A 16,817-nucleotide genomic window follows, 5' to 3' on the forward strand; every position below is an offset into this window, starting at 1 on the left:
CAAATGTCCAGGGTAGAGCTGTTGGACTGTTATCATAAAATCCCACACATGAAGCTGGAATATTTCTTTAAGGTCCTAGAGCCCAGTGGTTTCCACAGACCATAAAAGATGGTCAAAAGCAGTCCTAGAGTGCCCCCCAAAGCCCTGGGTTACCAGTGCTATTAGTATTGTTGACTGTTAGTCATTTATTGAAGCAATTTGAATTCATTTATTTAATCAAAAGCTCCCTGGGGTAACTACTTGGTTAACAATTGAATTCAAGTCTAGACAGCATATTTTTGTACCTTTGTATTTCTGAGAGTTTCAAATAATAAAAAAAAAGTAGAAAAAAAGAGAATTTCCTATTATTCAAGCAATTTGGTATAATGTAACAGCAGAACAAAATAATATTGAAAAGATCAGGAGCTCCTCATGTTATCCAAACTGACTTAGAACCAGAACATTCTAGAAACTCAGGGCTAATGCTTAAAGATTAACCAAAGCATAGGGACCATTCATTGATGTTCTTTGTTATCTAAATCTCTTATTACTGTATGCTTGACCTTCTTACTCCTTGCCCGATTGCCAATGAAAGAATATTTAATAAGAGTCCTTTATTTTGCCCAGGGTAACTGACTGAAGCAAAAATGAAAGGACTAAAGATGTTAAAAAGAAAATAATCTGGCTCCCAGAAAGAAAGGAGAATGACTGGGGCATTTAGCTATCATTATGCTATATACAGTCTGGAGGCAAAAAATGGATCTTTTAAACATAATTTAGACTATCTGGGTCAAAGAAATATGTTTATGCATAATTCTTGAATTATCTTTCCTCAGTGAGAAAAACCACATGTGGGACTTAGTCTTATTTAATTGCTCATCATCACCAAAGTGCATTTAGGGTGGAACCTCATCTGCATTGCCAATGTGTAATCTCAGTGTAAGTGTGATACAAAAGTTGGGAAAGAACATGCGGGAGGACTCAGAGGCAAAGATAATGGGAAAGCTTATCTACTCTCAGCTGGTTCATGGTTATATTATTTCTCTATTTCTAGCATTTCCTTCAACCTCCTAATTACAATTAGTGTCACTCGTCTTTCCTAGCTACTCCTATTGCTTATATTCAGTCTGAACTTTCATGCCCAGATGGAGCTATAGAAAGAAAATTCCTTTAAGCACCCGTGTCTACTGACATGCTGGTGAATGCCATCCTTTATGTTGTGCTTTGTGATAAAACAATCTCTCTCCCTCTCCCCACATTCACAAATAAAACCCTCAAATGCTCTACTGGTCGACTACATGTGTTCAAAGCTACTCATCAGAATCTATTCTCTTTGTTACAACAAAACGGACATTTGCTCTTTTTGACGTCAATTTTAATCTTTCCATGCTTTTACTTGTCCATCTTTACCACCCCAGCCCTCTGCAGGGCATTATAAAATGGCAGGTCCTACAGAGGTGATTCACACTTAACCACTGCCCATTTTGAGCATCTTTCGGTAGCTATAAAGAGGAACTCATTTCCACAAATGAACAAGGTTGGTAATACCAAACATTTAATGAAGATTTTATGAGAAAATCTGTAGCTTCCTACAGAAACACTTTTACTGATGAGGCTCCATCTATGGCCCCCTATCTCCTGTCTAATTCCTATGTTACTGATGAGTTATTGGCAACTTCCTAGGCCTATGAATAGTGTTTTTCCTGGAGAGCATTAAGATGGTCTGGAGACAACATCATCATCCCATGACACCATTCCCTTTCATCCCTTTGAAGAAGAATTACCTGTAGTGATTTCTGTTCCATGATGGTGTTATCTCGAACATGTGTACGGTTGGCATCTCGGAACTTGAGGGGGCGGTAAACACAGCATGTGGTGAAGCAGACCATGTAGAAGATGTACAGAGCACCCAGGAGGCAGAAATAAGGCTGTCCATATTTCTTCCACTTCAGGCTCACCAGCTCCTTCACTGGGGTCTGTTCTAGAATCTGTCGAGCCTGTCAGAAATAAAGAGCAATATAGAATGAACAACACAATTTGCAGTGTTGAGGTTTGAACTGCATTCCAGGTGACAGGGCAGCAACTATCATCACCATCATCCAAGCACTTATTTCCTTGATAAGAAATTATTCATTTCTATTACATGGTAGGCTTTGTGGTAGTGCTATAGAAGTATTACAGAAGTAATCACAGCGCATACAACAACATTGAGTCTATAATAGATGAGTAGTAGTTAGGGGACTGAACTACTGTAGAAAGATTCGAGAAGCCATTGCTCATTTGCACATAAAATGTGGTTGGGACCATGGGAGAATCTGCTGAGACTGATAGACAGAAATTACATGGGAAAAATAAATGATAACAATGATAACTGTACAGATGCACTATAAATTTTACAGTAGGAAGTTTGACTTCTTTTTCTGAATGTAATAGAAAGCAATTGGGAACACCTAGCGAGAAATAGTTCAATTTGCATTGGATGTATAGTAGCAATATAGGAGATGGCAGAATGGATGGTACTCTAAGAGAAGTAAGTAGCAAGATGCAAAGGAGAGAAGATAGTGGATGAGACAAAACATCTGAAAAGAGGCAAATTCAAAGTGAAACAGACAGGATTAGGTAGGGAAAAATTCCCTTGACGGAGGAGGGAGGAAAAAAGTTTCCACATATGTTCAACAATCCAGAGGAGGAGGTTGAAGGATCCCCCAACCAGAGAATCTATTTTTGCCATAAAATAGAAAAATTTTTATTTTTAAGATGGTACTAAAAAAGTATCAATTGCTAGAACTATAAATAGAAGCAAGATAGGTGGTGTTAAAGAAAATTACTTGGTACAGGTTGTGTAAAACCCATAGGATAATGTAAGTAACTAATATTTGATATGAAAGTGCAAAGGAGAGATAGAAGAAATGGCCAACCAATGACTGGCTCAACTTGAGACCCATCCTTATAGAGAGAGCCAACCCAGACACTATTAAAGGTACTATGCTATGTTTGCAGATAGGAGTCTGACATAACTCTCCTCTGAGAGGCTTCACCCAGTAGCGAATGGAAACAGATGCAGAGACCTACAGACAAAAATTGCAGGGAACTTGGGGATTCTTATGGAAGGGTGAGGAATAGTAATGAGTAAGCCAGAGGTGTCAAGGAGACTATAAGAAAGACCTACAGAGTCAACTAACCTTGGCCTGTGGGGGTTCATAGAGACTGAACCACCAAACAAAGATTATGCATGGGTGGAGCTAGGCCCCCTATACATATGTAGCAGATAGCAGCATGGTCTACATGTGGGTCCCCTAACAAATGGAGAGAGGACTGACTCAAACTGTTGGCTCCCTTTGGATCTTGCTCCCTTAGCTGGTGTTACTTTGTCTGGTCTCAGTGGCGGAGATGCCTAGTTTTTCTGTGCCTTGATGTGTCAGTACAGGTTGGAACCCATGGGGGATGGGAGTGGGGCTTCCCTTCTCAGAAAAAGGGGAGGGAGAAAAAGGGAGTGGGAGGTGAGTGTGGGACTGGGAGGAGAGGAGGGCCTTCAATTGGTGTGTAAAATGAATAAATAAATTAAGTGAAAAAAGAAATAAACTCTACGGTTTAGATGGAGAGAGAGAGAGAGAGAGAGAGAGAGAGAGAGAGAGATAGAAAGGAAAGAAAGGAAGGAAGGAAGGAAGAGAGAGAGAAAGAGATAGAAAGGAAGGAAGGAAGGAAGAGAGAGAGAAAGAAAGAAAGAAAGAAAGAAAGAAAGAAAGAGAGAGAAAGAAAGAGAGAAAGAAAGAAAGAAAGAAAGAAAGAGAGAGAGAAAAAGATAGGAAGGAAGGAAGAAAGAGAGAGAGAAAGGAAGGAAGGAAGGAAGGAAGGAAAGAAGGAAGGAAGGAAAGAAAGAAAGAGAAAAAGATAGGAAGGAAGAGAAAAAGATAGGAAGGAAGAAAGAAAGAGAGAGAAAGGAAGGAAGGAAGAAAGAAAGAGAGAGAGAAAGGAAGGAAGGAAGGAAGGAAGGAAGGAAAGAAAGGAAGGAAGGAAGGAAGGAAGGAAGGAAGGAAGGAAGAAAGAAAAGGAGTGTGGTGGCCGAATCTACATAATAGGGTGGGGGGTTGTACTCCTAAGAAAACTTGCTCAAACTTTAGGTGTTTCTAAGATTGGTACAGAATCATACAAAGTGTTTTTTCAGTTTTTCTGCTGCTCATTAGTTATAATAGTCTTTCATGCTTTCTGGTTCTATGAAAGTTCTTAAGAAATTGTTATATAGCAGATAGTCAACAGAAACTCAGTTTTACCAATATCTCTAGGTTTCCGAAAGACAGAGCTATTTTCTTCACTCTAGTCTCTTCCTTTCTCTATGCCATTCAGTCCATTGTGTCTCAACGGTCTTTATGTTGCTCCATCCCTGGAAAATTTTATGTGAAAAAATCTTATAGTTTTGTAATTTGGTTTTGATTTTTTGTTTTTTGTATCCTCAGCAATGAACAACTTTTAGGTGTGGGTGGGGGTAAGGGTGGGGAGTACACTTCCTCTCTGGAGGCTCCTCCAAGCTTTCTGCCCTGGATTGGCAAGCATATCTAGAAAGTCTTCCTCCACCCTCAAATGAATTTTTTTTATATTCCGCCTTAATTTGAATCTGTCTCTCCCTACTTTTAGAGATGTCTCTTCATCTCATCAATTATCTTCTCCTCTTTGTATCTTGCTGTAGATGTTTTATCACATCTATCCAAATTATCCCCACCTCCACTTTCCTGTTCCTATACACAGTGTATACTGCCAGCACTGTACAGATCAAACTCTACTGAATTTTATGAGAACATTAATCCAAAACTGAAGAAATTGTCTGAAAGCATATGTATTTTTGCCTCTATACATCTCTTTGGTTTCTGGTATATTGTCTGTGACAAATAGGCACTCAATATGCTGAATGATGGAAGGAAGAAAGTAAGGAAGGAAAGAGGAATGAAGGAACATAGGAAGGAAGTGACCTCAAGTTAGAAGGTTCTTTATTTGAAAAATTAGAACGAGATATGTAATGAGAGAGACTAGAGCCAAGCAGGACGAAAGTAGTCTCAGAAGATAAACATTGGCTGTTATTTGCACCCATAGGAACTATTTTCTCTTAGAGAATGTTGTCTATCTATTGTACATCTCTGGAGTGTCTTGGGATCAAAGTGTCTCAGTAGATGGAAAAGCCACATCTCAACACATCTTCCTTCACATGAAGTTTATGGACTTGTTATGGCATCTATACCTCTTTCTTCTTGGAGGAAACCACAAGCTCCAGAAAGGACAGCTCCTCACCCCAGGAGTCAATCTCTGTGAGGTCATAGAGGGAAGATGTTAGGGGCCCAAAGGACCACTGGATGCGCTTCCGTTTCTGCATTAGATGTTGAAACATCTGGTGAAGCAAGAGAAGATTTGAATGGTTAGTGTGTTAGAAGATGATCCGGAGAACATCCATGGACGAAGTCATTTACCCATGTTAGTGATGGGAAAATCACTAAGGAGACACCTTAAGGATGGTTCTCACCACTGTGTTGCCTTCCACCCCAGCCAACTTGAAGGGGGTGAGTCCCTGGTTGTTGGGCACAAGCTCCAGGGACTTCAGGTGGTCTCCTCCATCATAGGACAGTAGCAGGTTGTACATCTGACAGGCAAAGGTTTTGTTGGGCTGCAGGACAAGTATGTGTAGTACTGTATTTCCTGGGGAGAACGGAGACTGTCATGTGACCATAGTATTAAGAGTTGGTGAAGATTTCATCCTCTATCCTAAGGTGGTATCTCCCTCTCCCTCTCCCTCCTCCTCTCCCTTTCCCCCCTCTCTCTCCCTCCCTCCCTCTCTCCCTCTCTCCCTCTCTCTCTCTCTTGCACACGTGTGTGCTCACCCTCCCCTTATGCTCCTCTCAGCATCCTGGAATCCCTCCTCATCCCAGCTCTTACCCAGGGAGTCCTGGGCACGGATGTCAGCTCCATGCTCAATGAGCAACCTAACAATCTCCTCACTACCCACACAGGCAGCAAAGGACAAAGGGTGTTCTCCTGTGGACACAAAGAAATCCATAGCAGTAGACACTAGGATCAGATGATGAAAAAACCCACAACTGCCTCCTCCTCCTGCATCTCATCTAGGGGTTTGGGATCACCTACCCAGCACAACCCAAGGAAAAAATGTGATGGAGTGTTGTGGAGGGATTGGCCTCTAGTTCTAAGCCTTAGAAGGATTAATCCCTCCCAACTTCTCACAAAATGAAACCAAGCAAAGGCTACTTTTCCATCCCCCTTTTCTCTAGGCCTGCCCCTGGATCTCACCATAGTAGATGAGGTTGTGTGAACTTCGATGGAAGGCGGAGCCTGTAGCTCTGGCGGAGGCACTGGCCCCTCGGGCCAACAGGGCACGGACTAGGTTCACATTCTGGTTCATGACTGCGATGTGCAGTGCAGTCTGACCTGGCCCAAAGAATACTGTGAACAATAGCTCTGTCTAGAAGATAACACCCCAGCAGCCCTTACAGAAGCTTCCTGACAGCTCTTCAGACATATTTCTACTGTAGATTGGAGAATAGTCAGGAACTAAGGATAGTTAATCCCTCAGACTCCTGAAACAATGCCACTTTACTTCTTTTATTTAGGGGTTGTTATATATATAATCAGGAGAGAGGAGAGAGAGAGAGAGAGAGAGAGAGAGAGAGAGAGAGAGAGAGAGAGAGAGAGAGAGAGAGAGAGAGAGAGAGAACACAAACAAATGGTCTGAGGGGCTCTGAGGAGACTAAAGAGAAATAGGAAAAACTAAAAGCCAGCCATGGGAGCTAAAACCTAAGCTTATGTATTTGTCTTGACTCATGAGGACACTCCACCACTTCCTGAGCCTACCCTATATAGATATAGATCACCCACCCACATTTACTTAGCTTTTAGTTATTGTGAAGCCTCCTCACCTACAAATGGCTCACACAGTGTGGACTCTGTGACCAAGTATGGAGCAGCCTCCATCAGCATTATAGCAGCATCCAGGTTATCATAGAGGGCAGCTACATGCAGTGCTGTCTCTCCCAGAGCTCCTGGAATGGAGTAAGCCAAGAATACCAAACCATTGCAATTCTCCTTCCAAAGAGTCCTAGCTCCAGAAGCACCTCAGCAGTTTCTCTGATCTCACCTCTTTGCCGGAAGTCACAGTTCTGGTCATGCTGAAGTTTCTTAAGTGTGCACATATCATTTTCCTTGGCTGCTCTAAGCAGTGGAGACTCCCAAATACTGGAAGAAGATGAGAAGAAGCCCATTAGTGACCATCAAAAGCAGGGCTATGATCAGAGAATGCAGAAGCATTCCCTGAGATAGTCACAATGTTCACAGTATGAAGTAACACATAAACTTTGTCTCTCTTGAGTTATTGGTTGGACTCAAGGGATAAGTAGACCTTGGGAAAAGAACTTATTTTAAGGCTCATCAGATTTCCTTTGTCCCTCTCATGTTAATTGACCCTATAAAATTAGATGACATGTGTAGCCTGAGTCTTAGCTATGAGTTGATCAAAAGATGGGACAATTCTTCATATGTCTGAAGAAACTGAAATTAGACATGTCTTAAATTATTCAAGCTGGATTTAACCTGAAAGCCTCTTGTCTGTGGTCTATCTTCCATTGTACCAGAAAATATTATGCAAGCTGCCAATGGACAAAAGCAACCAATAGTCCTATCTAGCTGTTGACATCTATGAACCACAAAACTGACTAGAGTGGCAAGTTATCATTGAAGGTGCAATAGTCGTAGTCCTATCTCTGCAGTAACCAACAACTGTCTAACTGAACTTAAGGTCCAATAAACAGAAAGGAACTCATGCCTGGTACTAAAAACATAACCAAGTACATGGGACTAGTGAGGATATGAATCTTAGAAGAGGGCCGATTACCACCAGTTTGCTAGACCAGTATAATTCTTAACAATATTCTAATACTTGTCCCTATACCTACAGTTGGGTATAGCTCTCAATCCTTAAAGAATCTCCTGTTTACAGCAAATAGAGACTGTTACAGAAATCCACAACTGGAAACCATACAGAGATCAATGGAATATGGGGTTATAAACTCCAGTGCATTCATCTTCAACACTCCTACTCAGGAACATCACAGAAGAGAAAGCAGAAAGACTGTAAGAGCCCGGGGACCAGAAAGTCTGCTATTAGACTATGTCTCTTAGAAATGGCTGCCTAGACAAGACCTGAACAGCAACAGGGTCAGTAGACATATTAACTTGGAGTGGAGAAAATATCAGAGTATCATACCTAGACAAAGGACCACAGACAACTAGTAACTGCTGAGAGAGGGAGAAACAGCCTCTCCCAGAGGTGAGCTCCTTAACTGTTTGTCTAATACAAAGTGATCCACACTGGAATTATTTACACACAAACAATGAAAGTGTATTCAGCATGTTGTATTCATATTTTTGCACACACACGTCTGTGTGCTTGTGTGTATGTAAAACCATCAAAGAAAATGAGGCCATTAATTTGAGGGGTGTGGGGAACATGGGAAGGAATGAAGGGAGGAAAGGAAAGAGAAAAGATAATGCAATTATATTTTAATTAAAACATACAAAATTTAAAAATCAATTAAACAAACCAATCAGAAGGGATATTTCTTGAGAAAGGAGAGCCCAAGGCCTGCAGTGGGTTTTAGAGTATTCTCATGAAAAATTAAAGACCTTTAGGCCTGGTGGACTTCATATAAAAGTCAGGATCCTGAAAGTTGGATTAGGGGGAGGAGAGGGAGGAGGAAGAAGAGGAAAAGGAGGAGGAGGAATAAGAGGAAGAAAAGGAGGAGGAGGAGAAAGAGGAGGAGGGGGAGGAGGAAGAGGAGCAAGAGGAGGAGGAGGAGGAGGGAGAGGAGGAAGAGGAGCAAGAGGAGGAGGAGGAGGAGGGGGAGGAGGAAGAGGAGCAAGAGGAGGAGGAGGAGATATTTCTCTCAGTTCTCCAGGCTCCCAGGCCAGCTAGATATATTCTTTGAAGCCAAGGTGAGTTTTGAGACCAGGCACTTAAAGGACTCCAGCTAGTTTTAGACCCTACAAATTCATGACCTAGGCATAACAAAAAAAAAAAAAAAAAAAAAAAAAAAAAAAAAAAAAAAAAAGCTAAACCCTGGACTCTTACATTTGTCCCCACTCAAGTTCTCACTACTACTTTGTGTTGCTTAAATCCACTTCTCAGCTGGGAATAAAGTGTTTGAGCTGCCTATAGTGTTGTGTTTTATAAAAAGAAAAAGAAGCCAGGGATATGTTTGGTGGAAGCAAGGTATGGTATGGGGGAATGGGGTGCCTGTGCAGGTCTGCATCTCTTCCTTCTGAGGTACCAGACACATGACCAGTGTACTACAGAATAGATACTATAGAATAGAGTAGAATTTATTTAGGGTATGGGGAGAGGAGTTGAGAGGGTAAAGGGTAGTAGAGACAGAGAAAGGCAGAGAGAGAGGAGAGAGAGAGAGAGAGAGAGAGAGAGAGAGAAGAAGAAGAAGAAGGAGGAGGAGGAGAAGGAGGAGGAGAAAGAAGAAGAAAAGAAGTAGAAAGAAGAAGAAGAAGAAGAAGAAGAAGAAGAAGAAGAAGAAGAAGAAGAAGAAGAAGAAGAAGAAGAAGAGAGGAGGCCGCGTGATGGGGGTGGGAGGGAAGGGACAGAGTGGGAAAAGGGGAAGAGAACAAGAGAAGAGCAGAAGCCGGGCAGTGGTCGCACAAGCCCTTAATCCCAGCACTTGGGAGGCAGAGGCAGGCAGATTTCTGAGTTCAAGGCCAGCCTGGTTTACAGAGTGAGTTCTAGGATAAATAGGGCTACACAGAGAAACCTTGTCTTGAAAAAACAAAAACAAAAGAGAAAGAAGAGCAGGAGAAAGTGAGGAGGGGGCAAGCAGACCGTTTTATAGTGAGTCAGGAATACCTAGCTGTTGGCAGGTAACTGTGGGGCAGAGCCTAGAAGAAATGCAAACATATAGGCCATGCCTTCCTTCCATATTTAACCTTTAAATCTAAAACTCTAAATACTTTGTTTTCAACCAAAGAGAATTGAACTCTGGGCTTCTCAGCTGGTTGAGATGGTTCTCTTACAAACATCTCTGTGTTAATCTTTGCTTTTGATTTTGCCTGCATCTAAATGAAATAGAAGATAAAGATGAAGCCAGACTTCCTGACAACATAATTTGGGCTCCAAAGGCAAATACAAATCTAGCAATTTGGGAGCCATAGGGAAAGCAGAAGAGAGAGTTGATGGTTATTTCTTCTTTATTTCTCTACGACCCCAATTTTTCTCTTCCTGCGTGTCTTGAGGCAATAAGAGGAAAGAGGAAGAGGGGAATTTTATAGTTAAAGATTTTTTCTTTTATTCCTCATAATGCTCTCAGGAGGATAATAAAGAGGCAGAAGTCAGACCCTGCCTTATTTCAGCTAAGCTCTTGGTCTCAGTTGAATCGTGTGGCCCTGACCAGCTTGGAGTGGCTAGGGCTGGATTCCAGAGTTTACCTTTTGTGTTGAGGCTACGATATAAAGCTCTTGTCCAATCTAACCCTTGATCCCACTGAAGCTTTGCTGAGGAAAGTCCAGAAAACAAGTGAACTCAAAGTCTACCCTAGTTCAGCTCAAATGCAAGACCTGGAGAAGCTGAAGTTCCCATTTCATAACCTAGGGTAGAGCTTTGTGAATAAACAGAGGACCTAGACAGTGGAAGGACTCAGTACAAATGGAAAATGCAAGACTCGTTCACAATTATTAACACTGTCAAGAAGGACAAACTGAACTCTGAACCCAGCACAAGGCTCTTCTGAGCCCTGGCAGGCATTCTGTCATCAGCTTATTCTGTGTTCCAGGGGGAAGCAAATCCCACAAGCTCTGATGTAGAAGCTCACCTGAGGGAGGATCTTGCCTGGACAGCTTTTCCTACTTCTGGATCAGAGTTCAGTCAAGGAATGATCTACCTGGAGATGGAACAACAACTCTACACTAAAGGCTTTTAGTTATTTCCCTGATTGCTGGCCAGCACCACACTGTAAGAAGGTAGAATTGAAGTTAGCACTCCAATCTCACCTGAGTTGCCTTCAGCTAATCACCTGCAGGCATTATACAAACAAACAAACAACCCCTCCTCCCACTTGCCCAGGTAATCAACTGTCATTCTTCCTGATGACAACTCCAAGATTCTTCTTTCCTCAAGTCCTCTAAACAAAAGCTCCTTCAAAACCTGCAAGATATCATCCCTTTGCCAAAAAAAGCAACTCCCCAGCACCTTCTCTTGCTTGACCTCCCCACTAACCCACCTAGCTTCTATCTGTCTCCTTGGGTCCCATTGCTACCTCTTTTCTTGAGGCAGGAAGAGAAGTTTAACTCTTGGCTGTCATTCTGGCTTTGCTTTTACATACACATTCAAGGTCTCCACATTCAAGCCCATACCACGGGCTAGCTGGAGTAGCATGCCATCAGGCTGGAAGGGGAGAACACAGGCAAGAGCCTGGCGTTGAGTTTGAGTGTTTTCTCAGGGAAACAGGCTAGGTACCAAGGGACTTAAGATTCTGTGCAGTAGTGTGGGTACCCTGAAGAGCCTACCTTTTTTGCTGTAGCATATGTAGCTGATCCACGTGCTGGTTCCAGTCTTGGTCTCTGACCCACCAATTGAGAAGTTTCTGAAGTTGGATCCAAGGAGTTTTAGCCCCCATGTCTTCTTGCACGTACTTACAACTTGTTCAAATCTCATGGAAGGAGCCAGTCTAGGATGACAGAGGCAGACTGAGAAGTCTAGGTCTGTTGGGAGTCAAGAAAGGTTTATATATTATCTCTGAGTAACTTGTGCGTGCTGTAGGTTGTTGTGAGGTGTGAATATATGCATGTGTGCTGAACAACTAGCCACATTGCTGGGAGAAGGGGAGGGGACCTTCCCAGAGCTGAGCCTGGGGGCATAAAACAGCCTGGTGTAGGGAGGGGGAAGGGGAAGAACCTGATTCTTGGCAGTGGGCTGGGCAGCTGAGACTGGGAGAGGCTGAGAGGTGGGGCCAAGGAATTTGGGGAGGGAGCAAGGCTAGAGAATTCTGAAGGTGAAACAGGTACCCTGGGATGTAAATCCTAGAACATTCCTGAGGAATTCTGTGTAACTCCTGATGTTAGACAGCAGAAATTGAGAGTGATCAAAGGACAGAGAAACCTTTCTACACTGAGACACTTTCGACGCGGCAGGAGGAATGGGTTCTGGTAAAGGCAAATGTTCCTTTATCAAATACTATCTTGCATTGTCTTTATGGCTTTCAGTGAGACACATTACTGTTGTTGAATGTATTCCTTCAACGGGCCTGTGAGATTAGTGGAAATAAAACAAGGGCAGCTTTTGAATGAGAATATATCACACTGAGAGGAAGTGAGCTCTCTCATCTCCTGGGCTGGAGACAGCATTGAAGCAGGCTTTCAATTCATAGGCTTGTGACCTTAGTTTCCAATTCATACTTCTCCCGGTCTTTGTACTTCTTAGGAATCTTTGAGTCAGACAGACTTGGGTGGGATATGCTTGAGACGCTCTCCTGGAGAGCCTCAGGACCTCCCCTTCCTTTTGAGGTAAATGAGAGAGTTCTGATCAGAGAACAAAATATTTATAGCAGAGCAAGAATGGAAACAAAAGGAGATATAGAAAGGAAGAAGAGCTACATGAGACAAGGAGAAACAATGTTCTTACCCCAGGAGTGGGAGGGTCACCTTGTAGAGCATTTTTATGCCTCACTGGGGGTTGGGGCGGTGTGGGTGCTAATGGTCTCTGAGACCTGTGGCCTTCTAGTCTAAGGAGATGGAGGGAGTGATAAGGTTGAGGTGGAGGTTATAGATGCGCTGATAAGTAGAGAGGGAGCAGGGCATGAACAGTGCACTTGCCAAGGAAACACTAAGGCCATAAAGCTGATCCTTGAGGGGGTGGGGGTGGGGCGGACAGGGGTTGTGCTAGAGAAGTCTGGCTCAGTCAGAGTCACCGAGCAGGCTCGGTCACTAAGGACATTGGCCATAGGTGTCTGAAGGAAGAAAGGAAGCAAGCACCCACACATCTTCAACTTTTCTTTTCCTTGCTCCTCTTGCCTGTACTCGATTCTTCAATGGGAGAGGTACGGATAAATTGGATGAGAAGCAAGGTATCCCTTGTCCCATCTCCATCCATCTGCTGGTGAAACAGAGTTTTGAATCTTTCCTCCTCTGGCTTTTCTCTCCTTTTCGTCATGTCTGACATGTCACAGTTCTGTTGCCCTTTTTTGTCATCTCTTTCTACTCAATGCTCCTGTCGCTTTCTGCACTAAATGCCACTGCAGCCTTTCTTCCAGACAGCACCTTCTCTTGTAATACTGTTCCCAGCAGGGCAGTTGCATCTTAGGTGCAGACACGATACCCATTGTTGAGTTCACGGGATGTCCCACCTTTTCACGGGTATCTAGGAGGAGGAAGTTAGGGTTTTTTTCTTTTTTCTTTTTGGTTGTTTCCTTGTACTTTTATATGTTTTTTTTTTTTTTTTTTTTTTACTTTGTAAGAAGATTCATATTGAGTAATTCCCAGGTTCTGAATGATTTACTTCTGATATTAAGAGTCAGGCATGTGATGTGGTTAAGAGGTAGAAGTCATTGATGGTGAGCCTTTGTTGGCTCTTTCCACTCCAGATGCTCCTCCCACAGCTGCCCTCCCATTCATGTTTACAGAGCTGTGAGTTTCTCAGAGAACCAAGAAGCTATTCCTCCAAATTAACCAGGAGGAGATGTGTGTGTGTTTCCATTCATTCATCACTCTCTGGATCTGCAGGTCAATGGGTACAAAGTTGGGGTAAGCGAGGTTACTGCATTTTTACACCTTTATGCCACCACCATAAAGTGTCCTTCTATATTACCCCCCCCTGTCTCCCCGTGACCAGGCTTGGAGCTCAAGGAAGTAAGAACTGGGATCTGGCTGGCTTCATGTGAGTACCTGCTAGAATGGAGGGAGTGAGAAGACACGGAAAGCATCTCATCTCTCATCTCATCTTCTCATCTCTGCAATACTTTCTTGCAGAAAAGTATAGGTTTGTGTACATTGCTTGACCCTGGGCTAGCATACCTGTTTCCAGGCAATCTGTGCATGGTGAGAAAGAGTGACAAACCTTCCCTGTCCCTGGGCCCTGCTGCTGCTCCTGGCCCATGTCTGTTTTGTTTTGTTTTGCTTTTTGTTTTTTTGTTTTTGTTTTTGTTTTTTCCCCAGCAAGGACCATTATGCAATCTTCTTTACCCACAACCCTCAAGTCCTCCTTGCCACCTAGCCAACAGGTCTGACTTGTGGAAGGCAAGTTCTCTCCAATTGCACTATTTGGAAGCTTTCACTCCTTGCCACACTGTTTTCTATCCATTGACTTCCGCCCCTCTATCCAGCAAGGAGTTATCAGATACCCTTGAAACAGCTCCTCTGTGTCAGAGAATACAAGAAGATAGACAATAGGAAACAGTATTTCAGCCTAGATGTAAAACAGGGCAAAGTCCTGGAATGAAGGGAAATAACTGAAAGAAGAAAAAAGAGAATAATACCCTTAGTGAAGAGAGAAGATAACTATCTCTTTTATTCTATTTTATTTTGGGTTTATTCATTTGTTTGTTGGGTTGGAGATTGCACACAGGTTCTAGCTCATGCCAGGCATTTTGCCACTGAGATACATCTCCAGCCATAAAAAAAAAATGTACTTTTATATGACAGGGTCTCACCAAGTTTCCCAAACTGGCCTGAAGTCACTATGTAACACAGGCAAGCCTTGGAGCTGTGATTTTCTTGCTGCTCCCTCCCCTCTGGAGTAATGGGAGGAAGGACTATACCACCAGCCCAGCACTCAGCCTCCATCTGTTCATCCCTCTGCACCATGCATAAGTTCTGTGTCTCTGACTCTCTCTGCCTTATTGGGTGTGTGGACCTTTTCACCCTCCCTCATGCCCTTAGTCCCAGTTTTCAACAGACCGAGTTTCATGCAAAGCATCAGGCATACATATGGGCCTGAGGATACTGATGTGTAGAAAGTGGTTGCCATCATCTGTGCCAACCACTTTGCATATTGAAAAGCTACATGGAATTATAGACAGGTGTCAGATCTAGGCTTAAAAGCTCCAATGGAGGTTACTGCTATGCATACTGATGCCTGTCATCTTGTGTGGGAGATGTGTTTTTCCAGTGACTTCTCATCTAAGTAGTGACTATGAGAATATTGTTGCATTAGAGTATAGGTAGCTATGCAGATCCAACAGTGTAATAGATATGATACTTAGCAACTTTTGGAACCCTTTTAGGTTGTGGTATATAAGGTGATCCATTATGACCATCTCAGATGCCTCTGCCATCTCCCACCCTTCTGTCTGGCAATGGAATGGTATAAAGATCTAGAATGTAGGATATAGCCATGGCAGCGATGTCATAGGACACATAGAATCAGAGGTCCTATGGAAGAGAAGGAGGAAAAGCGATGCTGTCAAGGGGTAAGAGCTAAGAAAGGGATGGGGTGGTGTTGGTAGCTGGGGATTGGGGCCAAAGGAAGCATGGGAGAGGAGACCCATGACTTCTCTGGGCTCCCAGCTCCACAGAGCAACATTCCTGACAGCTTTGTTGCTACTGCTGCTGCTCCAAGTGAAGGGGGTGAAGACTCTGATAGTGAGTGCAAGCTTGGATGGTGACAAGAGTCAGAAAGACAAAGTGTCCTCTGAAGGTGGGTAGAGGAGAGAGGTAGAGGATGGATGGTGGGGGAGGGGTGCTGGACATAAGGGTTTTCTTGGATTCACATCAGGCTCCAGCAGCAGACTAGGTCATGGTTAATATGGGGTTTGAATTTTGGCAGATAACTCATGTTCCCTATCACCATAGCATGAAATAATAGCTGTAGGTAAAATTGTTTAGTTTTACAAAGTCTCTTAGCCAGGTCACAGAATGGGGCTACCTACAGTTGTCAAAGGCTTCTGAGGAAGTAGAGTGCCTAAAGAGGGCCTCTTTGCCTTCATGTTTGAAGTTATCTCTCACTCCTTTGGAGGAGGGAACTAGAGTAAGACATGGTTATCACCTGTGTTTGAGATGGGGCTATGGTTGAAGTGAGACTTGAAAAGCCCTCTAGATAAAGCATTCTCTCACTGCGTCAAGGCCAGTGTTATGACTGGCAGTAGTTACGACTTATCTCTCAACCGTTCCCCTCCTCCCCTTTCTGATAAAGAATAGAAGTTCGACTGGAGCTGCCCATCTCTGCCCTTCTTTTATGTTGTAGACCAGGGTGAGGAGGAGTATGAAGAACACTTTGAGGCTTCATCAGAGGGTGAGCAGTGGCAGGAGATAGATATGGTCCAGCAAGAAGACACGATCTCCCAGGCAATAACTCTCCAGGACCACCTCCTTGACCTAGCCTTCTGCTTCAACCTGGCCAGCATCATGTTTTTTTTATGAGAGACTTTGAGGTGGAGGCAGTAGTCTGGATCCTTCATGAGGACTTAGACATCCACCTCCCCTTCCTGATTGCTTACTGACCTCCTCTCCTAAATGCCTCCTCAAAATGCACACCCTGGTCCCTGTCTCTAAGAAGTACCTGACCTTAGGGTATATCAACAGAGCTTTCCCAACTCTCATATCCACCACCTAATTGCCACCCCAACCCAGAATTTCATGTCCCGGGGCCAAAGACACCAAACCCACACCCTTCTCTCTTAAGCTTTGTCTGAAACAGGGAGGAGAGAGTGACAATAAAGTAGCAATTGCAATAAAATCCTGAAAACATTTGCGAGTGGCTTTGTGCAACTTAAGATCTTGCTTGGTTTTCTAACTGGTCTATTTAATTTCCTGGCCTTTGGCCCACTGACCGACCTTTAGACCCACCAGCTCCCCAACTG

General features: G+C 43.3%; 2 protein-coding genes across 9 annotated transcripts in view; one reads left to right on the forward strand and one right to left on the reverse strand.

The window, feature by feature from the left end:
- Positions 1-12,211, reverse strand: part of Trpv5 (transient receptor potential cation channel, subfamily V, member 5) — a 29,564-nt gene extending 17,353 nt beyond the window's left edge. Inside the window, exons 1-8 of one of the 5 annotated variants that reach the window (XM_017321463.2) lie at positions 11,533-12,105; positions 7,112-7,209; positions 6,894-7,016; positions 6,268-6,405; positions 5,899-5,997; positions 5,489-5,661; positions 5,210-5,356; positions 1,764-1,976 (exon numbers count right to left, since the gene is read on the reverse strand). In XM_017321463.2, the coding sequence (XP_017176952.1) occupies positions 1,764-1,976; positions 5,210-5,356; positions 5,489-5,661; positions 5,899-5,997; positions 6,268-6,405; positions 6,894-7,016; positions 7,112-7,209; positions 11,533-11,642 (1,101 nt within the window). In that variant the 5' untranslated portion in view covers positions 11,643-12,105. Of the gene's footprint in view, positions 1-1,763; positions 1,977-5,209; positions 5,357-5,488; positions 5,662-5,898; positions 5,998-6,267; positions 6,406-6,893; positions 7,017-7,111; positions 7,210-10,838; positions 10,914-11,532 lie in introns of those variants that run through there. The other 4 variants (XM_006505770.4, NM_001007572.2, XM_017321464.2 and 1 more) reach the window with 4 other exon arrangements.
- A 3,162-nt stretch (positions 12,212-15,373) lies between these two features.
- Positions 15,374-16,704, forward strand: Llcfc1 (LLLL and CFNLAS motif containing 1). 4 transcript variants are annotated; one of them, NM_001381952.1, is made up of 3 exons: positions 15,374-15,428; positions 15,526-15,655; positions 16,202-16,693. In NM_001381952.1, the coding sequence occupies exons 1-3, from the start codon at positions 15,393-15,395 to the stop codon at positions 16,375-16,377; spliced, it is 342 nt and encodes a 113-aa protein (NP_001368881.1). In that variant the 5' UTR covers positions 15,374-15,392; the 3' UTR covers positions 16,378-16,693. The 4 variants fall into 4 exon arrangements, with proteins under 4 accessions (NP_001368881.1, NP_001368882.1, NP_001368883.1 ...); NM_001381953.1 differs by having other exon boundaries at positions 15,374-15,655; positions 16,207-16,693; NM_001381954.1 differs by lacking the exon at positions 15,526-15,655.
- The last annotated feature ends 113 nt before the right edge of the window (positions 16,705-16,817 follow it).

Source organism: Mus musculus, chromosome 6 (assembly GCF_000001635.26).
Source record: "Mus musculus strain C57BL/6J chromosome 6, GRCm38.p6 C57BL/6J".
NCBI classification, from domain to species: domain Eukaryota; kingdom Metazoa; phylum Chordata; class Mammalia; order Rodentia; family Muridae; genus Mus; species Mus musculus.